This window comes from Oncorhynchus mykiss, chromosome 23, assembly GCF_013265735.2.
Source record: "Oncorhynchus mykiss isolate Arlee chromosome 23, USDA_OmykA_1.1, whole genome shotgun sequence".
Classification (NCBI taxonomy): Eukaryota; Metazoa; Chordata; class Actinopteri; order Salmoniformes; family Salmonidae; genus Oncorhynchus; species Oncorhynchus mykiss.
Genome location: NC_048587.1, coordinates 567,802 through 591,988, shown reverse-complemented (window position 1 = coordinate 591,988; position 24,187 = coordinate 567,802). Strand labels below are relative to the sequence as shown.

The following is a 24,187-nucleotide window of genomic DNA, read 5'->3' as shown; positions in this document are numbered from 1 at the left end:
AGGGTGGTAACTAGGGATTGTACCCAGCAGGAACAGTATTCAGAGTGGTAACTAGGGATTGTACCCAGCAGCAACAGTATTCAGGGTGGTCACTAGGGATTGTACCCAGTAGAAACAGTATTCAGGGTGGTAACTAGGGATTGTACCCAGCAGAAACAGTATTCAGGGTGGTAACTAGGGATTGTACCCAGCAGAAACAGTATTCAGGGTGGTCACTAGGGATTGTACCCAGTAGAAACAGTATTCAGAGTGGTAACTAGGGATTGTACCCAGTAGAAACAGTATTCAGGGTGGTAACTAGGGATTGTACCCAGCAGAAACAGTATTCAGGGTGGTCACTAGGGATTGCACCCAGCAGGAACAGTATCCAGGGTGGTCACTAGGGATTGTACCCAGCAGGAACAGTATTCAGAGTGGTCACTAGGGATTGTACCCAGCAGGAACAGTATCCATGGTGGTCACTAGGGATTGTACCCAGCAGCAACAGTATCCAGGGTGGTAACTAGGGATTGTACCCAGCAGGAACAGTATCCAGGGTGGTCACTAGGGATTGTACCCAGCAGAAACAGTATTCAGGGTGGTCACTAGGGATTGTACCCAGCAGGAACAGTATTCAGGGTGGTCACTAGGGATTGTACCCAGCAGAAACAGTATTCAGGGTGGTAACTAGGGATTGTCCCCAGCAGCAACAGTATCCATGGTGGTCACTAGGGATTGTACCCAGTAGGAACAGTATTCAGGGTGGTAACTAGGGATTGTACACAGCAGAAACAGTATTCAGGGTGGTCACTAGGGATTGTACCCAGCAGGAACAGTATCCAGGGTGGTCACTAGGGATTGTACCCAGCAGCAACAGTATCCATGGTGGTCACTAGGGATTGTACCCAGCAGGAACAGTATTCAGGGTGGTAACTAGGGATTGTACACAGCAGAAACAGTATTCAGGGTGGTCACTAGGGATTGTACCCAGCAGGAACAGTATCCAGGGTGGTCACTAGGGATTGTACACAGCAGAAACAGTATTCAGGGTGGTCACTAGGGATTGTACCCAGCAGGAACAGTATTCAGGGTGGTCACTAGGGATTGTACCCAGCAGAAACAGTATTCAGGTTGGTAACTAGGGATTGTACCCAGCAGGAACAGTATTCAGGGTGGTAACTAGGGATTGTACCCAGCAGGAACAGTATTCAGGGTAGTAACTAGGGATTGTACCCAGCAGAAACAGTATTCAGGGTGGTAACTAGGGATTGTCCCCAGCAGCAACAGTATCCAGTGTGGTAACTGGGGGTTGTAACCAGCAGGAACAGTATCCAGGGTGGTAACTGGGGGTTGTACCCAGTAGCAACAGTGTCCAGTGTGGTAACTGGGGGTTGTAACCAGAAGGAACAGTATCCAGGGTGGTAACTGGGGGTTGTAACCAGCAGGAATAGTATCCAGGGTGGTAACTAGGGATTGTACCCAGCCGGAACAGTATCCAGGGTGGTAACTAGGGATTGTACCCAGCAGGAATAGTATCCAGGGTGGTAACTGGGGGTTGTAACCAGCAGGAATAGTATCCAGGGTGGTAACTAGGGATTGTACCCAGCAGAAACAGTATTCAGGGTGGTAACTAGGGATTGTACCCAGCAGCAACAGTATCCAGTGTGGTAACTGGGGGTTGTAACCAGCAGGAACAGTATCCAGGGTGGTATCTGGGGGTTGTACCCAGTTGCAACAGTGTCCAGTGTGGTAACTGGGGGTTGTAACCAGTAGAAACAGTATTCAGGGTGGTCACTAGGGATTGTACCCAGCAGGAACAGTATTCAGAGTGGTCACTAGGGATTGTACCCAGCAGGAACAGTATTCAGGGTGGTAACTAGGGATTGTACCCAGCAGGAACAGTATTCAGAGTGGTAACTAGGGATTGTACCCAGCAGCAACAGTATTCAGGGTGGTCACTAGGGATTGTACCCAGTAGAAACAGTATTCAGGGTGGTAACTAGGGATTGTACCCAGCAGAAACAGTATTCAGGGTGGTAACTAGGGATTGTACCCAGCAGAAACAGTATTCAGGGTGGTCACTAGGGATTGTACCCAGTAGAAACAGTATTCAGAGTGGTAACTAGGGATTGTACCCAGTAGAAACAGTATTCAGGGTGGTAACTAGGGATTGTACCCAGCAGAAACAGTATTCAGGGTGGTCACTAGGGATTGTACCCAGCAGGAACAGTATCCAGGGTGGTCACTAGGGATTGTACCCAGCAGGAACAGTATTCAGAGTGGTCACTAGGGATTGTACCCAGCAGCAACAGTATCCAGGGTGGTAACTAGGGATTGTACCCAGCAGGAACAGTATCCAGGGTGGTCACTAGGGATTGTACCCAGCAGAAACAGTATTCAGGGTGGTCACTAGGGATTGTACCCAGCAGGAACAGTATTCAGGGTGGTAACTAGGGATTGTACCCAGCAGGAACAGTATCCAGGGTGGTCACTAGGGATTGTACCCAGCAGAAACAGTATTCAGGGTGGTCACTAGGGATTGTACCCAGCAGGAACAGTATTCAGGGTGGTCACTAGGGATTGTACCCAGCAGAAACAGTATTCAGGGTGGTAACTAGGGATTGTCCCCAGCAGCAACAGTATCCATGGTGGTCACTAGGGATTGTACCCAGTAGGAACAGTATTCAGGGTGGTAACTAGGGATTGTACACAGCAGAAACAGTATTCAGGGTGGTCACTAGGGATTGTACCCAGCAGGAACAGTATCCAGGGTGGTCACTAGGGATTGTACCCAGCAGCAACAGTATCCATGGTGGTCACTAGGGATTGTACCCAGCAGGAACAGTATTCAGGGTGGTAACTAGGGATTGTACACAGCAGAAACAGTATTCAGGGTGGTCACTAGGGATTGTACCCAGCAGGAACAGTATCCAGGGTGGTCACTAGGGATTGTACACAGCAGAAACAGTATTCAGGGTGGTCACTAGGGATTGTACCCAGCAGGAACAGTATTCAGGGTGGTCACTAGGGATTGTACCCAGCAGAAACAGTATTCAGGTTGGTAACTAGGGATTGTACCCAGCAGGAACAGTATTCAGGGTGGTAACTAGGGATTGTACCCAGCAGAAACAGTATTCAGGGTAGTAACTAGGGATTGTACCCAGCAGAAACAGTATTCAGGGTGGTAACTAGGGATTGTCCCCAGCAGCAACAGTATCCAGTGTGGTAACTGGGGGTTGTAACCAGCAGGAACAGTATCCAGGGTGGTAACTGGGGGTTGTACCCAGTAGCAACAGTGTCCAGTGTGGTAACTGGGGGTTGTAACCAGAAGGAACAGTATCCAGGGTGGTAACTGGGGGTTGTAACCAGCAGGAATAGTATCCAGGGTGGTAACTAGGGATTGTACCCAGCCGGAACAGTATCCAGGGTGGTAACTAGGGATTGTACCCAGCAGGAATAGTATCCAGGGTGGTAACTGGGGGTTGTAACCAGCAGGAATAGTATCCAGGGTGGTAACTAGGGATTGTACCCAGCAGAAACATTATTCAGGGTGGTAACTAGGGATTGTACCCAGCAGCAACAGTATCCAGTGTGGTAACTGGGGGTTGTAACCAGCAGGAACAGTATCCAGGGTGGTATCTGGGGGTTGTACCCAGTTGCAACAGTGTCCAGTGTGGTAACTGGGGGTTGTAACCAGCAGGAACAGTATCCAGGGTGGTAACTGGGGGTTGTAACCAGCAGGAACAGTATTCAGGGTGGTCACTAGGGATTGTACCCAGCAGAAACAGTATTCAGGTTGGTAACTAGGGATTGTACCCAGCAGGAACAGTATTCAGGGTGGTAACTAGGGATTGTACCCAGCAGGAACAGTATTCAGGGTAGTAACTAGGGATTGTACCCAGCAGAAACAGTATTCAGGGTGGTAACTAGGGATTGTCCCCAGCAGCAACAGTATCCAGTGTGGTAACTGGGGGTTATAACCAGCAGGAACAGTATCCAGGGTGGTAACTGGGGGTTGTACCCAGTAGCAACAGTGTCCAGTGTGGTAACTGGGGGTTGTAACCAGAAGGAACAGTATCCAGGGTGGTAACTGGGGGTTGTAACCAGCAGGAATAGTATCCAGGGTGGTAACTAGGGATTGTACCCAGCCGGAACAGTATCCAGGGTGGTAACTAGGGATTGTACCCAGCAGGAATAGTATCCAGGGTGGTAACTGGGGGTTGTAACCAGCAGGAATAGTATCCAGGGTGGTAACTAGGGATTGTACCCAGCAGAAACAGTATTCAGGGTGGTAACTAGGGATTGTACCCAGCAGCAACAGTATCCAGTGTGGTAACTGGGGGTTGTAACCAGCAGGAACAGTATCCAGGGTGGTATCTGGGGGTTGTACCCAGTTGCAACAGTGTCCAGTGTGGTAACTGGGGGTTGTAACCAGCAGGAACAGTATCCAGGGTGGTAACTGGGGGTTGTAACCAGCAGGAACAGTATTCAGGGTGGTCACTAGGGATTGTACCCAGCAGAAACAGTATTCAGAGTGGTCACTAGGGATTGTACCCAGCAGAAACAGTATTCAGGGTGGTAACTAGGGATTGTACCCAGTAGAAACAGTATTCAGGGTGGTAACTAGGGATTGTACCCAGTAGAAACAGTATTCAGGGTGGTAACTAGGGATTGTACCCAGTAGAAACAGTATTCAGGGTGGTAACTAGGGATTGTACCCAGTAGAAACAGTATTCAGGGTGGTAACTAGGGATTGTACCCAGCAGAAACAGTATCCAGGTGGTCACTAGGGATTGTACCCAGCAGAAACAGTATCCAGGGTGGTAACTAGGGATTGTACCCAGCAGAAACAGTATTCAGGGTGGTAACTAGGGATTGTACCCAGCAGAAACAGTATTCAGAGTGGTAACTAGGGATTGTACCCTGCAGAAACAGTATTCAGGGTGGTAACTAGGGGTTGTACCCAGCAGGAACAGTATTCAGGGTGGTCACTAGGGATTGTACCCAGCAGAAACAGTATTCAGGGTGGTAACTAGGGATTGTACCCAGTAGAAACAGTATTCAGGGTGGTAACTAGGGATTGTACCCAGTAGAAACAGTATTCAGGGTGGTAACTAGGGATTGTACCCAGCAGAAACAGTATTCAGGGTGGTAACTAGGGATTGTACCCAGCAGCAACAGTATCCATGGTGGTCACTAGGGATTGTACCCAGCAGAAACAGTATCCAGGGTGGTAACTAGGGATTGTAACCAGCAGGAACAGTATCCAGGGTGGTAACTAGGGATTGTACCCAGCAGCAACAGTATCCAGTGTGGTAACTGGGGGTTGTAACCAGCAGGAACAGTATCCAGGGTGGTAACTGGGGGTTGTACCCAGTAGCAACAGTGTCCAGTGTGGTTACTGGGGGTTGTAACCAGCAGGAACAGTATCCAGGGTGGTAACTGGGGGTTGTAACCAGCAGGAACAGTATTCAGGGTGGTCACTAGGGATTGTACCCAGCAGAAACAGTATTCAGGGTGGTAACTAGGGATTGTAACCAGCAGGAACAGTATTCAGGGTGGTAACTAGGGATTGTACCCAGCAGAAACAGTATTCATGGTGGTCACTAGGGAATGTACCCAGCAGAAACAGTATTCATGGTGGTCACTAGGGATTGTACCCAGCAGAAACAGTATTCAGGGTGGTAACTAGGGATTGTAACCAGCAGGAACAGTATTCAGGGTGGTAACTAGGGATTGTACCCAGCAGAAACAGTATTCATGGTGGTCACTAGGGAATGTACCCAGCAGAAACAGTATTCATGGTGGTCACTAGGGATTGTACCCAGCAGGAACAGTATTCAGGGTGGTAACTAGGGATTGTACCCAGTAGAAACAGTATTCAGGGTGGTCACTAGGGATTGTACCCAGCAGAAACAGTATTCATGGTGGTCACTAGGGATTGTACCCAGCAGAAACAGTATTCATGGTGGTCACTAGGGATTGTACCCAGCAGGAACAGTATTCAGGGTGGTCACTAGGGATTGTACCCAGTAGAAACAGTATTCAGGGTGGTAACTAGGGATTGTACCCAGCAGCAACAGTATTCAGGGTGGTCACTAGGGATTGTACCCAGTAGAAACAGTATTCAGGGTGGTAACTAGGGATTGTACCCAGCAGAAACAGTATTCAGGGTGGTAACTAGGGATTGTACCCAGCAGAAACAGTATTCAGGGTGGTCACTAGGGATTGTACCCAGTAGAAACAGTATTCAGAGTGGTAACTAGGGATTGTACCCAGTAGAAACATTATTCAGGGTGGTAACTAGGGATTGTACCCAGCAGAAACAGTATTCAGGGTGGTCACTAGGGATTGTACCCAGCAGGAACAGTATCCAGGGTGGTCACTAGGGATTGTACCCAGCAGGAACAGTATTCAGAGTGGTCACTAGGGATTGTACCCAGCAGGAACAGTATCCATGGTGGTCACTAGGGATTGTACCCAGCAGCAACAGTATCCAGGGTGGTAACTAGGGATTGTACCCAGCAGGAACAGTATCCAGGGTGGTCACTAGGGATTGTACCCAGCAGAAACAGTATTCAGGGTGGTCACTAGGGATTGTACCCAGCAGGAACAGTATTCAGGGTGGTCACTAGGGATTGTACCCAGCAGAAACAGTATTCAGGGTGGTAACTAGGGATTGTCCCCAGCAGCAACAGTATCCATGGTGGTCACTAGGGATTGTACCCAGTAGGAACAGTATTCAGGGTGGTCACTAGGGATTGTACACAGCAGAAACAGTATTCAGGGTGGTCACTAGGGATTGTACCCAGCAGGAACAGTATCCAGGGTGGTCACTAGGGATTGTACCCAGCAGCAACAGTATCCATGGTGGTCACTAGGGATTGTACCCAGCAGGAACAGTATTCAGGGTGGTAACTAGGGATTGTACACAGCAGAAACAGTATTCAGGGTGGTCACTAGGGATTGTACCCAGCAGGAACAGTATCCAGGGTGGTCACTAGGGATTGTACACAGCAGAAACAGTATTCAGGGTGGTCACTAGGGATTGTACCCAGCAGGAACAGTATTCAGGGTGGTCACTAGGGATTGTACCCAGCAGAAACAGTATTCAGGTTGGTAACTAGGGATTGTACCCAGCAGGAACAGTATTCAGGGTGGTAACTAGGGATTGTACCCAGCAGGAACATTATTCAGGGTGGTAACTAGGGATTGTACCCAGCAGAAACAGTATTCAGGGTGGTAACTAGGGATTGTCCCCAGCAGCAACAGTATCCAGTGTGGTAACTGGGGGTTGTAACCAGCAGGAACAGTATCCAGGGTGGTAACTGGGGGTTGTACCCAGTAGCAACAGTGTCCAGTGTGGTAACTGGGGGTTGTAACCAGAAGGAACAGTATCCAGGGTGGTAACTGGGGGTTGTAACCAGCAGGAATAGTATCCAGGGTGGTAACTAGGGATTGTACCCAGCCGGAACAGTATCCAGGGTGGTAACTAGGGATTGTACCCAGCAGGAATAGTATCCAGGGTGGTAACTGGGGGTTGTAACCAGCAGGAATAGTATCCAGGGTGGTAACTAGGGATTGTACCCAGCAGAAACAGTATTCAGGGTGGTAACTAGGGATTGTACCCAGCGGCAACAGTATCCAGTGTGGTAACTGGGGGTTGTAACCAGCAGGAACAGTATCCAGGGTGGTATCTGGGGGTTGTACCCAGTTGCAACAGTGTCCAGTGTGGTAACTGGGGGTTGTAACCAGTAGAAACAGTATTCAGGGTGGTCACTAGGGATTGTACCCAGCAGGAACAGTATTCAGAGTGGTCACTAGGGATTGTACCCAGCAGGAACAGTATTCAGGGTGGTAACTAGGGATTGTACCCAGCAGGAACAGTATTCAGAGTGGTAACTAGGGATTGTACCCAGCAGCAACAGTATTCAGGGTGGTCACTAGGGATTGTACCCAGTAGAAACAGTATTCAGGGTGGTAACTAGGGATTGTACCCAGCATAAACAGTATTCAGGGTGGTAACTAGGGATTGTACCCAGCAGAAACAGTATTCAGGGTGGTCACTAGGGATTGTACCCAGTAGAAACAGTATTCAGAGTGGTAACTAGGGATTGTACCCAGTAGAAACAGCATTCAGGGTGGTAACTAGGGATTGTACCCAGCAGAAACAGTATTCAGGGTGGTCACTAGGGATTGTACCCAGCAGGAACAGTATCCAGGGTGGTCACTAGGGATTGTACCCAGCAGGAACAGTATTCAGAGTGGTCACTAGGGATTGTACCCAGCAGGAACAGTATCCATGGTGGTCACTAGGGATTGTACCCAGCAGCAACAGTATCCAGGGTGGTAACTAGGGATTGTACCCAGCAGGAACAGTATCCAGGGTGGTCACTAGGGATTGTACCCAGCAGAAACAGTATTCAGGGTGGTCACTAGGGATTGTACCCAGCAGGAACAGTATTCAGGGTGGTCACTAGGGATTGTACCCAGCAGAAACAGTATTCAGGGTGGTAACTAGGGATTGTCCCCAGCAGCAACAGTATCCATGGTGGTCACTAGGGATTGTACCCAGTAGGAACAGTATTCAGGGTGGTAACTAGGGATTGTACACAGCAGAAACAGTATTCAGGGTGGTCACTAGGGATTGTACCCAGCAGGAACAGTATCCAGGGTGGTCACTAGGGATTGTACCCAGCAGCAACAGTATCCATGGTGGTCACTAGGGATTGTACCCATTAGGAACAGTATTCAGGGTGGTAACTAGGGATTGTACACAGCAGAAACAGTATTCAGGGTGGTCACTAGGGATTGTACCCAGCAGGAACAGTATCCAGGGTGGTCACTAGGGATTGTACACAGCAGAAACAGTATTCAGGGTGGTCACTAGGGATTGTACCCAGCAGGAACAGTATTCAGGGTGGTCACTAGGGATTGTACCCAGCAGAAACAGTATTCAGGTTGGTAACTAGGGATTGTACCCAGCAGGAACAGTATTCAGGGTGGTAACTAGGGATTGTACCCAGCAGGAACAGTATTCAGGGTGGTAACTAGGGATTGTACCCAGCAGAAACAGTATTCAGGGTGGTAACTAGGGATTGTCCCCAGCAGCAACAGTATCCAGTGTGGTAACTGGGGGTTGTAACCAGCAGGAACAGTATCCAGGGTGGTAACTGGGGGTTGTACCCAGTAGCAACAGTGTCCAGTGTGGTAACTGGGGGTTGTAACCAGAAGGAACAGTATCCAGGGTGGTAACTGGGGGTTGTAACCAGCAGGAATAGTATCCAGGGTGGTAACTAGGGATTGTACCCAGCCGGAACAGTATCCAGGGTGGTAACTAGGGATTGTACCCAGCAGGAATAGTATCCAGGGTGGTAACTGGGGGTTGTAACCAGCAGGAATAGTATCCAGGGTGGTACCTAGGGATTGTACCCAGCAGCAACAGTATCCAGTGTGGTAACTGGGGGTTGTAACCAGCAGGAACAGTATCCAGGGTGGTATCTGGGGGTTGTACCCAGTTGCAACAGTGTCCAGTGTGGTAACTGGGGGTTGTAACCAGCAGGAACAGTATCCAGGGTGGTAACTGGGGGTTGTAACCAGCAGGAACAGTATTCAGGGTGGTCACTAGGGATTGTACCCAGCAGAAACAGTATTCAGAGTGGTCACTAGGGATTGTACCCAGCAGAAACAGTATTCAGGGTGGTAACTAGGGATTGTACCCAGTAGAAACAGTATTCAGGGTGGTAACTAGGGATTGTACCCAGTAGAAACAGTATTCAGGGTGGTAACTAGGGATTGTACCCAGTAGAAACAGTATTCAGGGTGGTAACTAGGGATTGTACCCAGTAGAAACAGTATTCAGGGTGGTAACTAGGGATTGTACCCAGCAGAAACAGTATCCAGGTGGTCACTAGGGATTGTACCCAGCAGAAACAGTATCCAGGGTGGTAACTTGGGAATGTACCCAGCAGAAACAGTATTCAGGGTGGTAACTAGGGATTGTACCCAGCAGAAACAGTATTCAGAGTGGTAACTAGGGATTGTACCCAGCAGAAACAGTATTCAGGGTGGTAACTAGGGGTTGTACCCAGCAGGAACAGTATTCAGGGTGGTCACTAGGGATTGTACCCAGCAGAAACAGTATTCAGGGTGGTAACTAGGGATTGTACCCAGTAGAAACAGTATTCAGGGTGGTAACTAGGGATTGTACCCAGTAGAAACAGTATTCAGGGTGGTAACTAGGGATTGTACCCAGTAGAAACAGTATTCAGGGTGGTAACTAGGGATTGTACCCAGCAGAAACAGTATCCAGGTGGTCACTAGGGATTGTACCCAGCAGAAACAGTATCCAGGGTGGTAACTAGGGATTGTACCCAGCAGAAACAGTATTCAGGGTGGTAACTAGGGATTGTACCCAGCAGCAACAGTATCCATGGTGGTCACTAGGGATTGTACCCAGCAGAAACAGTATCCAGGGTGGTAACTAGGGATTGTAACCAGCAGGAACAGTATCCAGGGTGGTAACTAGGGATTGTACCCAGCAGCAACAGTATCCAGGGTGGTCACTAGGGATTGTACCCAGCAGAAACAGTATTCAGGGTGGTCACTAGGGATTGTACCCAGCAGAAACAGTTTTCAGGGTGGTCACTAGGGATTGTACCCAGCAGAAACAGTATTCAGAGTGGTAACTAGGGATTGTACCCAGCAGGAACAGTATCCAGGGTGGTAACTAGGGATTGTACCCAGCAGCAACAGTATCCAGGGTGGTCACTAGGGATTGTACCCAGCAGCAACAGTATCCAGGGTGGTCACTAGGGATTGTACCCAGCAGAAACAGTATTCAGAGTGGTAACTAGGGATTGTACTCAGCAGAAACAGTATTCAGGGTGGTAACTAGGGATTGTACCCAGCAGAAACAGTATTCAGGGTGGTAACTAGGGATTGTACCCAGCAGAAACAGTATTCAGGGTGGTCACTAGGGATTGTACCCAGCAGAAACAGTATTCAGAGTGGTCACTAGGGATTGTACCCAGCAGAAACAGTTTTCAGGGTGGTACCTAGGGATTGTACCCAGCAGGAACAGTATTCAGGGTGGTCACTAGGGATTGTACCCAGCAGGAACAGTATTCAGGGTGGTAACTAGGGATTGTACCCAGCAGGAACAGTATCCAGGGTGGTAACTAGGGATTGTACCCAGCAGAAACAGTATTCAGGGTGGTCACTAGGGATTGTACCCAGCAGAAACAGTATTCAGAGTGGTCACTAGGGATTGTACCCAGCAGAAACAGTATTCAGGGTGGAACTAGGGATTGTAACCAGCAGGAACAGTATCCAGGGTGGTCACTAGGGATTGTACCCAGCAGAAACAGTATCCAGGGTGGTAACTAGGGATTGTACCCAGCAGAAACAGTATCCATGGTGGTCACTAGGGATTGTACCCAGCAGAAACAGTATTCAGGGTGGTAACTAGGGATTGTCCCCAGCAGCAACAGTATCCAGTGTGGTAACTGGGGGTTGTAACCAGCAGGAACAGTATCCAGGGTGGTAACTGGGGGTTGTACCCAGTAGCAACAGTGTCCAGTGTGGTAACTGGGGGTTGTAACCAGAAGGAACAGTATCCAGGGTGGTAACTGGGGGTTGTAACCAGCAGGAATAGTATCCAGGGTGGTAACTAGGGATTGTACCCAGCCGGAACAGTATCCAGGGTGGTAACTAGGGATTGTACCCAGCAGGAATAGTATCCAGGGTGGTAACTGGGGGTTGTAACCAGCAGGAATAGTATCCAGGGTGGTAACTAGGGATTGTACCCAGCAGCAACAGTATCCAGTGTGGTAACTGGGGGTTGTAACCAGCAGGAACAGTATCCAGGGTGGTATCTGGGGGTTGTACCCAGTTGCAACAGTGTCCAGTGTGGTAACTGGGGGTTGTAACCAGCAGGAACAGTATCCAGGGTGGTAACTGGGGGTTGTAACCAGCAGGAACAGTATTCAGGGTGGTCACTAGGGATTGTACCCAGCAGAAACAGTATTCAGAGTGGTCACTAGGGATTGTACCCAGCAGAAACAGTATTCAGGGTGGTAACTAGGGATTGTACCCAGTAGAAACAGTATTCAGGGTGGTAACTAGGGATTGTACCCAGTAGAAACAGTATTCAGGGTGGTAACTAGGGATTGTACCCAGTAGAAACAGTATTCAGGGTGGTAACTAGGGATTGTACCCAGTAGAAACAGTATTCAGGGTGGTAACTAGGGATTGTACCCAGCAGAAACAGTATCCAGGTGGTCACTAGGGATTGTACCCAGCAGAAACAGTATCCAGGGTGGTAACTTGGGAATGTACCCAGCAGAAACAGTATTCAGGGTGGTAACTAGGGATTGTACCCAGCAGAAACAGTATTCAGAGTGGTAACTAGGGATTGTACCCAGCAGAAACAGTATTCAGGGTGGTAACTAGGGGTTGTACCCAGCAGGAACAGTATTCAGGGTGGTCACTAGGGATTGTACCCAGCAGAAACAGTATTCAGGGTGGTAACTAGGGATTGTACCCAGTAGAAACAGTATTCAGGGTGGTAACTAGGGATTGTACCCAGTAGAAACAGTATTCAGGGTGGTAACTAGGGATTGTACCCAGTAGAAACAGTATTCAGGGTGGTAACTAGGGATTGTACCCAGCAAAAACAGTATCCAGGTGGTCACTAGGGATTGTACCCAGCAGAAACAGTATCCAGGGTGGTAACTAGGGATTGTACCCAGCAGAAACAGTATTCAGGGTGGTAACTAGGGATTGTACCCAGCAGCAACAGTATCCATGGTGGTCACTAGGGATTGTACCCAGCAGAAACAGTATCCAGGGTGGTAACTAGGGATTGTAACCAGCAGGAACAGTATCCAGGGTGGTAACTAGGGATTGTACCCAGCAGCAACAGTATCCAGGGTGGTCACTAGGGATTGTACCCAGCAGAAACAGTATTCAGGGTGGTCACTAGGGATTGTACCCAGCAGAAACAGTTTTCAGGGTGGTCACTAGGGATTGTACCCAGCAGAAACAGTATTCAGAGTGGTAACTAGGGATTGTACCCAGCAGGAACAGTATCCAGGGTGGTAACTAGGGATTGTACCCAGCAGCAACAGTATCCAGGGTGGTCACTAGGGATTGTACCCAGCAGCAACAGTATCCAGGGTGGTCACTAGGGATTGTACCCAGCAGAAACAGTATTCAGAGTGGTAACTAGGGATTGTACTCAGCAGAAACAGTATTCAGGGTGGTAACTAGGGATTGTACCCAGCAGAAACAGTATTCAGGGTGGTAACTAGGGATTGTACCCAGCAGAAACAGTATTCAGGGTGGTCACTAGGGATTGTACCCAGCAGAAACAGTATTCAGAGTGGTCACTAGGGATTGTACCCAGCAGAAACAGTTTTCAGGGTGGTACCTAGGGATTGTACCCAGCAGGAACAGTATTCAGGGTGGTCACTAGGGATTGTACCCAGCAGGAACAGTATTCAGGGTGGTAACTAGGGATTGTACCCAGCAGGAACAGTATCCAGGGTGGTAACTAGGGATTGTACCCAGCAGAAACAGTATTCAGGGTGGTCACTAGGGATTGTACCCAGCAGAAACAGTATTCAGAGTGGTCACTAGGGATTGTACCCAGCAGAAACAGTATTCAGGGTGGAACTAGGGATTGTAACCAGCAGGAACAGTATCCAGGGTGGTCACTAGGGATTGTACCCAGCAGAAACAGTATCCAGGGTGGTAACTAGGGATTGTACCCAGCAGAAACAGTATCCATGGTGGTCACTAGGGATTGTACCCAGCAGAAACAGTATTCAGGGTGGTAACTAGGGATTGTACACAGCAGAAACAGTATTCAGGGTGGTCACTAGGGATTGTACCCAGCAGGAACAGTATCCAGGGTGGTCACTAGGGATTGTACACAGCAGAAACAGTATTCAGGGTGGTCACTAGGGATTGTACCCAGCAGGAACAGTATTCAGGGTGGTCACTAGGGATTGTACCCAGCAGAAACAGTATTCAGGGTGGTCACTAGGGATTGTACCCAGCAGAAACAGTATTCAGGGTGGAACTAGGGATTGTAACCAGCAGGAACAGTATCCAGGGTGGTCACTAGGGATTGTACCCAGCAGAAACAGTATCCAGGGTGGTAACTAGGGATTGTACCCAGCAGAAACAGTATCCATGGTGGTCACTAGGGATTGTACCCAGCAGAAACAGTATTCAGGGTGGTAACTAGGGATTGTACACAGCAGAAACAGTATTCAGGGTGGTCACTAGGGATTGTACCCAGCAGGAACAGTATCCAGGGTGGTCACTAGGGATTGTACACAGCAGAAACAGTATTCAGGGTGGTCACTAGGGATTGTACCCAGCAGGAACAGTATTCAGGGTGGTCACTAGGGATTGTACCCAGCAGAAACAGTATTCAGGGTGGTCACTAGGGATTGTACCCAGCAGAAACCGTATTCAGGGTGGTAACTAGGGATTGTACCCAGCAGGAACAGTATTCAGGGTGGTAACTAGGGATTGTACCCAGCAGAAACAGTATTCAGGGTGGTAACTAGGGATTGTCCCCAGCAGCAACAGTATCGTGTGGTAACTGGGGGTTGTAACCAGCAGGAACAGTATCCAGGGTGGTAACTGGGGGTTGTACCCAGTAGCAACAGTGTCCAGTGTGGTAACTGTGGGTTGTAACCAGCAGGAACAGTATCCAGGGTGGTAACTGGGGGTTGTAACCAGCAGGAATAGTATCCAGGGTGGTAACTAGGGATTGTACCCAGCCGGAACAGTATCCAGGGTGGTAACTAGGGATTGTACCCAGCAGGAATAGTATCCAGGGTGGTAACTGGGGGTTGTAACCAGCAGGAATAGTATCCAGGGTGGTAACTAGGGATTGTACCCAGCAGAAACAGTATTCAGGGTGGTAACTAGGGATTGTACCCAGCAGCAACAGTATCCAGTGTGGTAACTGGGGGTTGTAACCAGCAGGAACAGTATCCAGGGTGGTAACTGGGGGTTGTACCCAGTAGCAACAGTGTCCAGTGTGGTAACTGGGGGTTGTAACCAGCAGGAACAGTATCCAGGGTGGTCACTAGGGATTGTACCCAGCAGAAACAGTATCCAGGGTGGTAACTAGGGATTGTACCCAGCAGAAACAGTATCCATGGTGGTCACTAGGGATTGTACCCAGCAGAAACAGTATTCAGGGTGGTAACTAGGGATTGTACACAGCAGAAACAGTATTCAGGGTGGTCACTAGGGATTGTACCCAGCAGGAACAGTATCCAGGGTGGTAACTAGGGATTGTACCCAGTAGAAACAGTATTCAGGGTGGTAACTAGGGATTGTACCCAGTAGAAACAGTATTCAGGGTGGTAACTAGGGATTGTACCCAGCAGAAACAGTATCCAGGTGGTCACTAGGGATTGTACCCAGCAGAAACAGTATCCAGGGTGGTAACTAGGGATTGTACCCAGCAGAAACAGTATTCAGGGTGGTAACTAGGGATTGTACCCAGCAGCAACAGTATCCATGGTGGTCACTAGGGATTGTACCCAGCAGAAACAGTATCCAGGGTGGTAACTAGGGATTGTAACCAGCAGGAACAGTATCCAGGGTGGTAACTAGGGATTGTACCCAGCAGCAACAGTATCCAGGGTGGTCACTAGGGATTGTACCCAGCAGAAACAGTATTCAGGGTGGTCACTAGGGATTGTACCCAGCAGAAACAGTTTTCAGGGTGGTCACTAGGGATTGTACCCAGCAGAAACAGTATTCAGAGTGGTAACTAGGGATTGTACCCAGCAGGAACAGTATCCAGGGTGGTAACTAGGGATTGTACCCAGCAGCAACAGTATCCAGGGTGGTCACTAGGGATTGTACCCAGCAGCAACAGCATCCAGGGTGGTCACTAGGGATTGTACCCAGCAGAAACAGTATTCAGAGTGGTAACTAGGGATTGTACCCAGCAGAAACAGTATTCAGGGTGGTAACTAGGGATTGTACCCAGCAGAAACAGTATTCAGGGTGGTAACTAGGGATTGTACCCAGCAGAAACAGTATTCAGGGTGGTCACTAGGGATTGTACCCAGCAGAAACAGTATTCAGAGTGGTCACTAGGGATTGTACCCAGCAGAAACAGTTTTCAGGGTGGTAACTAGGGATTGTACCCAGCAGGAACAGTATTCAGGGTGGTCACTAGGGATTGTACCCAGCAGGAACAGTATTCAGGGTGGTAACTAGGGATTGTACCCAGCAGGAACAGTATCCAGGGTGGTAACTAGGGATTGTACCCAGCAGAAACAGTATTCAGGGTGGTCACTAGGGATTGTACCCAGCAGAAACAGTATTCAGAGTGGTCACTAGGGATTGTACCCAGCAGAAACAGTATTCAGGGTGGAACTAGGGATTGTAACCAGCAGGAACAGTATCCAGGGTGGTCACTAGGGATTGTACCCAGCAGAAACAGTATCCAGGGTGGTAACTAGGGATTGTACCCAGCAGAAACAGTATCCATGGTGGTCACTAGGGATTGTACCCAGCAGAAACAGTATTCAGGGTGGTAACTAGGGATTGTACACAGCAGAAACAGTATTCAGGGTGGTCACTAGGGATTGTACCCAGCAGGAACAGTATCCAGGGTGGTCACTAGGGATTGTACACAGCAGAAACAGTATTCAGGGTGGTCACTAGGGATTGTACCCAGCAGGAACAGTATTCAGGGTGGTCACTAGGGATTGTACCCAGCAGAAACAGTATTCAGGGTGGTCACTAGGGATTGTACCCAGCAGAAACCGTATTCAGGGTGGTAACTAGGGATTGTACCCAGCAGGAACAGTATTCAGGGTGGTAACTAGGGATTGTACCCAACAGAAACAGTATTCAGGGTGGTAACTAGGGATTGTCCCCAGCAGCAACAGTATCCAGTGTGGTAACTGGGGGTTGTAACCAGCAGGAACAGTATCCAGGGTGGTAACTGGGGGTTGTACCCAGTAGCAACAGTGTCCAGTGTGGTAACTGGGGGTTGTAACCAGCAGGAACAGTATCCAGGGTGGTAACTGGGGGTTGTAACCAGCAGGAATAGTATCCAGGGTGGTAACTAGGGATTGTACCCAGCCGGAACAGTATCCAGGGTGGTAACTAGGGATTGTACCCAGCAGGAATAGTATCCAGGGTGGTAACTGGGGGTTGTAACCAGCAGGAATAGTATCCAGGGTGGTAACTAGGGATTGTACCCAGCAAAAACTGTATTCAGGGTGGTAACTAGGGATTGTACCCAGCAGCAACAGTATCCAGTGTGGTAACTGGGGGTTGTAACCAGCAGGAACAGTATCCAGGGTGGTAACTGGGGGTTGTACCCAGTAGCAACAGTGTCCAGTGTGGTAACTGGGGGTTGTAACCAGCAGGAACAGTATCCAGGGTGGTCACTAGGGATTGTACCCAGCAGAAACAGTATCCAGGGTGGTAACTAGGGATTGTACCCAGCAGAAACAGTATCCATGGTGGTCACTAGGGATTGTACCCAGCAGAAACAGTATTCAGGGTGGTAACTAGGGATTGTACACAGCAGAAACAGTATTCAGGGTGGTCACTAGGGATTGTACCCAGCAGGAACAGTATCCAGGGTGGTCACTAGGGATTGTACACAGCAGAAACAGTATTCAGGGTGGTCACTAGGGATTGTACCCAGCAGGAACAGTATTCAGGGTGGTCACTAGGGATTGTACCCAGCAGAAACAGTATTCAGGGTGGTCACTAGGGATTGTACCCAGCAGAAACAGTATTCAGGGTGGTAACTAGGGATTGTACCCAGCAGGAACAGTATTCAGGGTGGTAACTAGGGATTGTACCCAGCAGAAACAGTATTCAGGGTGGTAACTAGGGATTGTCCCCAGCAGCAACAGTATCCAGTGTGGTAACTGGGGGTTGTAACCAGCAGGAACAGTATCCAGGGTGGTAACTGGGGGTTGTACCCAGTAGCAACAGTGTCCAGTGTGGTAACTGGGGGTTGTAACCAGCAGGAACAGTATCCAGGGTGGTAACTGGGGGTTGTAACCAGCAGGAATAGTATCCAGGGTGGTAACTAGGGATTGTACCCAGCCGGAACAGTATCCAGGGTGGTAACTAGGGATTGTACCCAGCAGGAATAGTATCCAGGGTGGTAACTGGGGGTTGTAACCAGCAGGAATAGTATCCAGGGTGGTAACTAGGGATTGTACCCAGCAGAAACAGTATTCAGGGTGGTAACTAGGGATTGTACCCAGCAGCAACAGTATCCAGTGTGGTAACTGGGGGTTGTAACCAGCAGGAACAGTATCCAGGGTGGTAACTGGGGGTTGTACCCAGTAGCAACAGTGTCCAGTGTGGTAACTGGGGGTTGTAACCAGCAGGAACAGTATCCAGGGTGGTAACTGGGGGTTGTAACCAGCAGGAACAGTATTCAGGGTGGTCACTAGGGATTGTACCCAGCAGAAACAGTATTCAGAGTGGTCACTAGGGATTGTACCCAGCAGAAACAGTATTCAGGGTGGTAACTAGGGATTGTACCCAGTAGAAACAGTATTCAGGGTGGTAACTAGGGATTGTACCCAGTAGAAACAGTATTCAGGGTGGTAACTAGGGATTGTACCCAGTAGAAACAGTATTCAGGGTGGTAACTAGGGATTGTACCCAGCAGAAACAGTATCCAGGTGGTCACTAGGGATTGTACCCAGCAGAAACAGTATCCAGGGTGGTAACTAGGGATTGTACCCAGCAGAAACAGTATTCAGGGTGGTAACTAGGGGTTGTACCCAGCAGAAACAGTATTCAGGGTGGTAACTAGGGATTGTACCCAGTAGAAACAGTATTCAGGGTGGTAACTAGGGATTGTACCCAGTAGAAACAGTATTCAGGGTGGTAACTAGGGATTGTACCCAGTAGAAACAGTATTCAGGGTGGTAACTAGGGATTGTACCCAGCAGAAACAGTATCCAAGTGGTCACTAGGGATTGTACCCAGCAGAAACAGTATCCAGGGTGGTAACTAGGGATTGTACCCAGCAGAAACAGTATTCAGGGTGGTAACTAGGGATTGTACCCAGCAGCAACAGTATCCATGGTGGTCACTAGGGATTGTACCCAGCAGAAACAGTATCCAGGGTGGTAACTAGGGATTGTAACCAGCAGGAACAGTATCCAGGGTGGTAACTAGGGATTGTACCCAGCAGCAACAGTATCCAGGGTGGTCACTAGGGATTGTACCCAGCAGAAACAGTATTCAGGGTGGTCACTAGGGATTGTACCCAGCAGAAACAGTTTTCAGGGTGGTCACTAGGGATTGTACCCAGCAGAAACAGTATTCAGAGTGGTAACTAGGGATTGTACCCAGCAGGAACAGTATCCAGGGTGGTAACTAGGGATTGTACCCAGCAGCAACAGTATCCAGGGTGGTCACTAGGGATTGTACCCAGCAGCAACAGTATCCAGGGTGGTCACTAGGGATTGTACCCAGCAGAAACAGTATTCAGAGTGGTAACTAGGGATTGTACCCAGCAGAAACAGTATTCAGGGTGGTAACTAGGGATTGTACCCAGCAGAAACAGTATTCAGGGTGGTAACTAGGGATTGTACCCAGCAGAAACAGTATTCAGGGTGGTCACTAGGGATTGTACCCAGCAGCAACAGTATTCAGAGTGGTCACTAAGGATTGTACCCAGCAGAAACAGTTTTCAGGGTGGTAACTAGGGATTGTACCCAGCAGGAACAGTATTCAGGGTGGTCACTAAGGATTGTACCCAGCAGGAACAGTATTCAGGGTGGTAACTAGGGATTGTACCCAGCAGGAACAGTATCCAGGGTGGTAACTAGGGATTGTACCCAGCAGAAACAGTATTCAGGGTGGTCACTAGGGATTGTACCCAGCAGAAACAGTATTCAGAGTGGTCACTAGGGATTGTACCCAGCAGAAACAGTATTCAGGGTGGTAACTAGGGATTGTAACCATTAGGAACAGTATCCAGGGTGGTCACTAGGGATTGTACCCAGCAGAAACAGTATCCAGGGTGGTAACTAGGGATTGTACCCAGCAGAAACAGTATCCATGGTGGTCACTAGGGATTGTACCCAGCAGAAACAGTATTCAGGGTGGTAACTAGGGATTGTAACCAGCAGGAACAGTATCCAGGGTGGTCACTAGGGATTGTACCCAGCAGAAACAGTATTCAGAGTGGTGACTAGGGATTGTACCCAGCAGGAACAGTATCCAGAGTGGTAACTAGGGATTGTACCCAGCAGGAACAGTATTCAGGGTGGTAACTAGGGATTGTACCCAGCAGAAACAGTATTCAGAGTGGTAACTAGGGATTGTAACCAGCAGGAACAGTATTCAGGGTGGTCACTAGGGATTGTACCCAGCAGGAACAGTATTCAGGGTGGTCACTAGGGATTGTACCCAGCAGGAACAGTATTCATGGTGGTCACTAGGGATTGTACCGAGCAGGAACAGTATCCATGGTGGTCACTAGGGATTGTCCCCAGCAGGAACAGTATCCAGGGTGGTAACTAGGGATTGTACCCAGCAGGAACAGTATTCATGGTGGTAACTAGGGATTTTACCCAGCAGGAACAGTATTCAGTGTGGTCACTAGGGATTGTCCCCAGCAGGAACAGTATTCAGGGTGGTCACTAGGGATTGTACCCAGCATAAACAGTATCCAGGGTGGTCACTAGGGATTGTACCCAGCAGGAACAGTATACAGGGTGGTAACTAGGGATTGTCCCCAGCAGGAACAGTATTCAGAGTGGTCACTAGGGATTGTACCCAGCAGAAACAGTATCCAGGGTGGTAACTAGGGATTGTACCCAGCAGAAACAGTATCCATGGTGGTCACTAGGGATTGTACCCAGCAGAAATAGTATCCAGGGTGGTCACCAGGGATTGTACCCAGCAGAAATAGTATCCAGGGTGGTAACTAGGGATTGTACCCAGCAGAAACAGTATTCAGGGTGGTAACTAGGGATTGTACCCAGCAGAAATAGTATCCAGGGTGGTCACTAGGGATTGTAACCAGCAGGAACAGTATTCAGGGTGGTCACTAGGGATTGTACCCAGCAGGAACAGTATCCAGGGTGGTAACTAGGGATTGTACCCAGCAGAAACAGTATGCAGGGTGGTCACTAGGGATTGTACCCAGCAGGAACAGTATTCAGGGTGGTCACTAGGGATTGTACCCAGCAGAAACAGTATTCAGGGTGGTAACTAGGGATTGTACCCAGCAGGAACAGTATTCAGGGTGGTCACTAGGGATTGTACCCAGCAGGAACAGTATTCAGGGTGGTCACTAGGGATTGTACCCAGCAGGAACAGTATTCAGGGTGGTCACTAGGGATTGTACCCAGCAGGAACAGTATTCAGGGTGGTCACTAGGGATTGTACCCAGCAGGAACAGTATTCATGGTGGTCACTAGGGATTGTACCGAGCAGGAACAGTATCCATGGTGGTCACTAGGGATTGTCCCCAGCAGGAACAGTATCCAGGGTGGTAACTAGGGATTGTACCCAGCAGGAACAGTATTCATGGTGGTCACTAGGGATTGTACCCAGCAGGAACAGTATTCATGGTGGTCACTAGGGATTGTACCCAGCAGGAACAGTATTCAGGGTGGTAACTAGGGATTGTACCCAGCAGAAACAGTATTCAGAGTGGTAACTAGGGATTGTACCCAGCAGAAACAGTATCCATGGTGGTCACTAGGGATTTTACCCAGCAGGAACAGTTTTCAGGGTGGTAACTAGGGATTTTACCCAGCAGGAACAGTATTCAGGGTGGTCACTAGGGATTGTCCCCAGCAGGAACAGTATTCAGGGTGGTCACTAGGGATTGTACCCAGCATAAACAGTATCCAGGGTGGTCACTAGGGATTGTACCCAGCAGGAACAGTATCCAGGGTGGTAACTAGGGATTGTCCCCAGCAGGAACAGTATCCAGGGTGGTCACTAGGGATTGTACCCAGCATAAACAGTATCCAGGGTGGTCACTAGGGATTGTCCCCAGCAGGAACAGTATTCAGGGTGGTAACTAGGGATTGTACCCAGCATAAACAGTATCCAGGGTGGTCACTAGGGATTGTACCCAGCAGCAACAGTATCCAGGGTGGTCACTAGGGATTGTACCCAGCAGGAACAGTATCCAGGGTGGTAACTAGGGATTGTACCGAGCAGCAATAGTATCCAGGGTGGTAACTAGGGATTGTACCGAGCAGCAACAGTATCCAGGGTGGTAACTAGGGATTGTACCCAGCAGCAACAGTATTCAGGGTGGTAACTAGGGATTGTACCGAGCAGCAATAGTATCCAGGGTGGTAACTTACTTGAGAGTTTCCAGAGACATCTGTAGGTTGTAGCTCCTCTCCTGCTCAGGCAGCTTGGAGAACTCCACCAGACAAGGATGCTGCCGCTTGTTATCGTCCCGTACCTGCAACACAACACCATTATCCTGTTGTCGTCCTGAACCTGGAACACAACACCATTATCCTGTTGTTGTCCCGAACCTGGAACACAACACCACTATCTGTTGTTGTCCCGAACCTGGAACACAACACCATTATCCTGTTGTTGTCCCGAACCTGGAACACAACACCATTATCCTGTTGTTGTCCCGAACCTGGAACACAACACCATTCATTTTCACATGCAGAGTAGAACAGCACCCCTGGAGCCAATGAAGGTTAAGTGCCTTGCTCAAGACAACGTTGACCGATGTTTCACCTTTTCGACTCGGGTATTCAAACCCCCCTGCAACCCTACAGGGCAGTCTACCCCCTACAACCCTACAGGGCAGTCTAACCCCTACAACCCTACTGGGCAGTCTAACCCCTACAACCCTACAGGGCAGTCTAAACCCTACAACTCTACAGTCTAACCCCTACAACCCTACAGGACAGTCTAAACCCTACAACTCTACAGTCTAACCCCTACAACCCTACAGGGCAGTCTAACCCCTACAACCCTACAGGGCAGTCTAAACCCTACAACTCTACAGTCTAACCCCTACAACCCTACAGGGCAGTCTAACCCCTACAACCCTACAGGGCAGTCTAAACCCTACAACTCTACAGTCTAACCCCTACAACCCTACAGGGCAGTCTAACCCCTACAACCCTACAGGGCAGTCTAAACCCTACAACTCTACAGTCTAACCCCTACAACCCTACAGGGCAGTCTAACCCCTACAACCCTACAGGGCAGTCTAACCCCTACAACCCTACAGGGCAGTCTAAACCCTACAACTCTACAGTCTAACCCCTACAACCCTACAGGGCAGTCTAACCCCTACAACCCTACAGGGCAGTCTAACCCCTACAACCCTACAGGGCAGTCTAACCCATACAACCCTACAGGGCAGTCTAACCCCTACAACCCTACAGAGCAGTCTACCCCCTACAACCCTACAGGGCAGTCTACCCCCCTACAACCCTACAGGGCAGTCTAACCCCTACAACCCTACAGGGCAGTCTAACCCCTACAACCCTACAGGGCAGTCTACCCCCTACAACCCTACAGGGCAGTCTACCCCCCTACAACCCTACAGGCAGTCTACCCCTACAACCCTACAGGGCAGTCTAACCCCTACAACCCTACAGGGCAGTCTACCCCTACAACCCTACAGGGCAGTCTAATCCCCTACAGGGCAGTCTAACCCCCTACAGGGCAGTCTAACCCCTACAACCCTACAGGGCAGTCTAACCCCCTACAACCCTACAGGGCAGTCTAACCCCCTACAACCCTACAGGGCAGTCTAACCCCCTACAGGGCAGTCTAACCCATACAACCCTACAGGGCAGTCTACCCCCTACAACCCTACAGGGCAGTCTACCCCCTACAACCCTACAGGGCAGTCTACCCCCCTACAACCCTACAGGGCAGTCTAATCCCCTACAGGGCAGTCTAACCCCCTAAAGGGCAGTCTAACCCCTACAACCCTACAGGGCAGTCTAACCCCCTACAACCCTACAGGGCAGTCTAACCCCCTACAACCCTACAGGGCAGTCTAACCCCCTACAGGGCAGTCTAACCCATACAACCCTACAGGGCAGTCTACCCCCTACAACCCTACAGGGCAGTCTACCACCCTACAACCCTACAGAGCAGCCTAACCCCTTACAGGGCATTCTAACCCCCTACAACCCTACAGGGCAGTCTACCCCCCTAC

General features: G+C 49.4%; 1 protein-coding gene across 1 annotated transcript in view; it reads right to left on the bottom strand.

Annotated features, from left to right (window-relative positions):
* The window catches only part of LOC110516746 (ryanodine receptor 2), a 563,076-nt gene that overhangs the window by 248,697 nt on the left and 290,192 nt on the right, over positions 1–24,187 (bottom strand). The window contains exon 23 of the mRNA XM_036960048.1: positions 22,347–22,450. Within this exon, the coding sequence (XP_036815943.1) occupies positions 22,347–22,450 (104 nt within the window). The remainder of the gene's footprint in view (positions 1–22,346; positions 22,451–24,187) is intronic.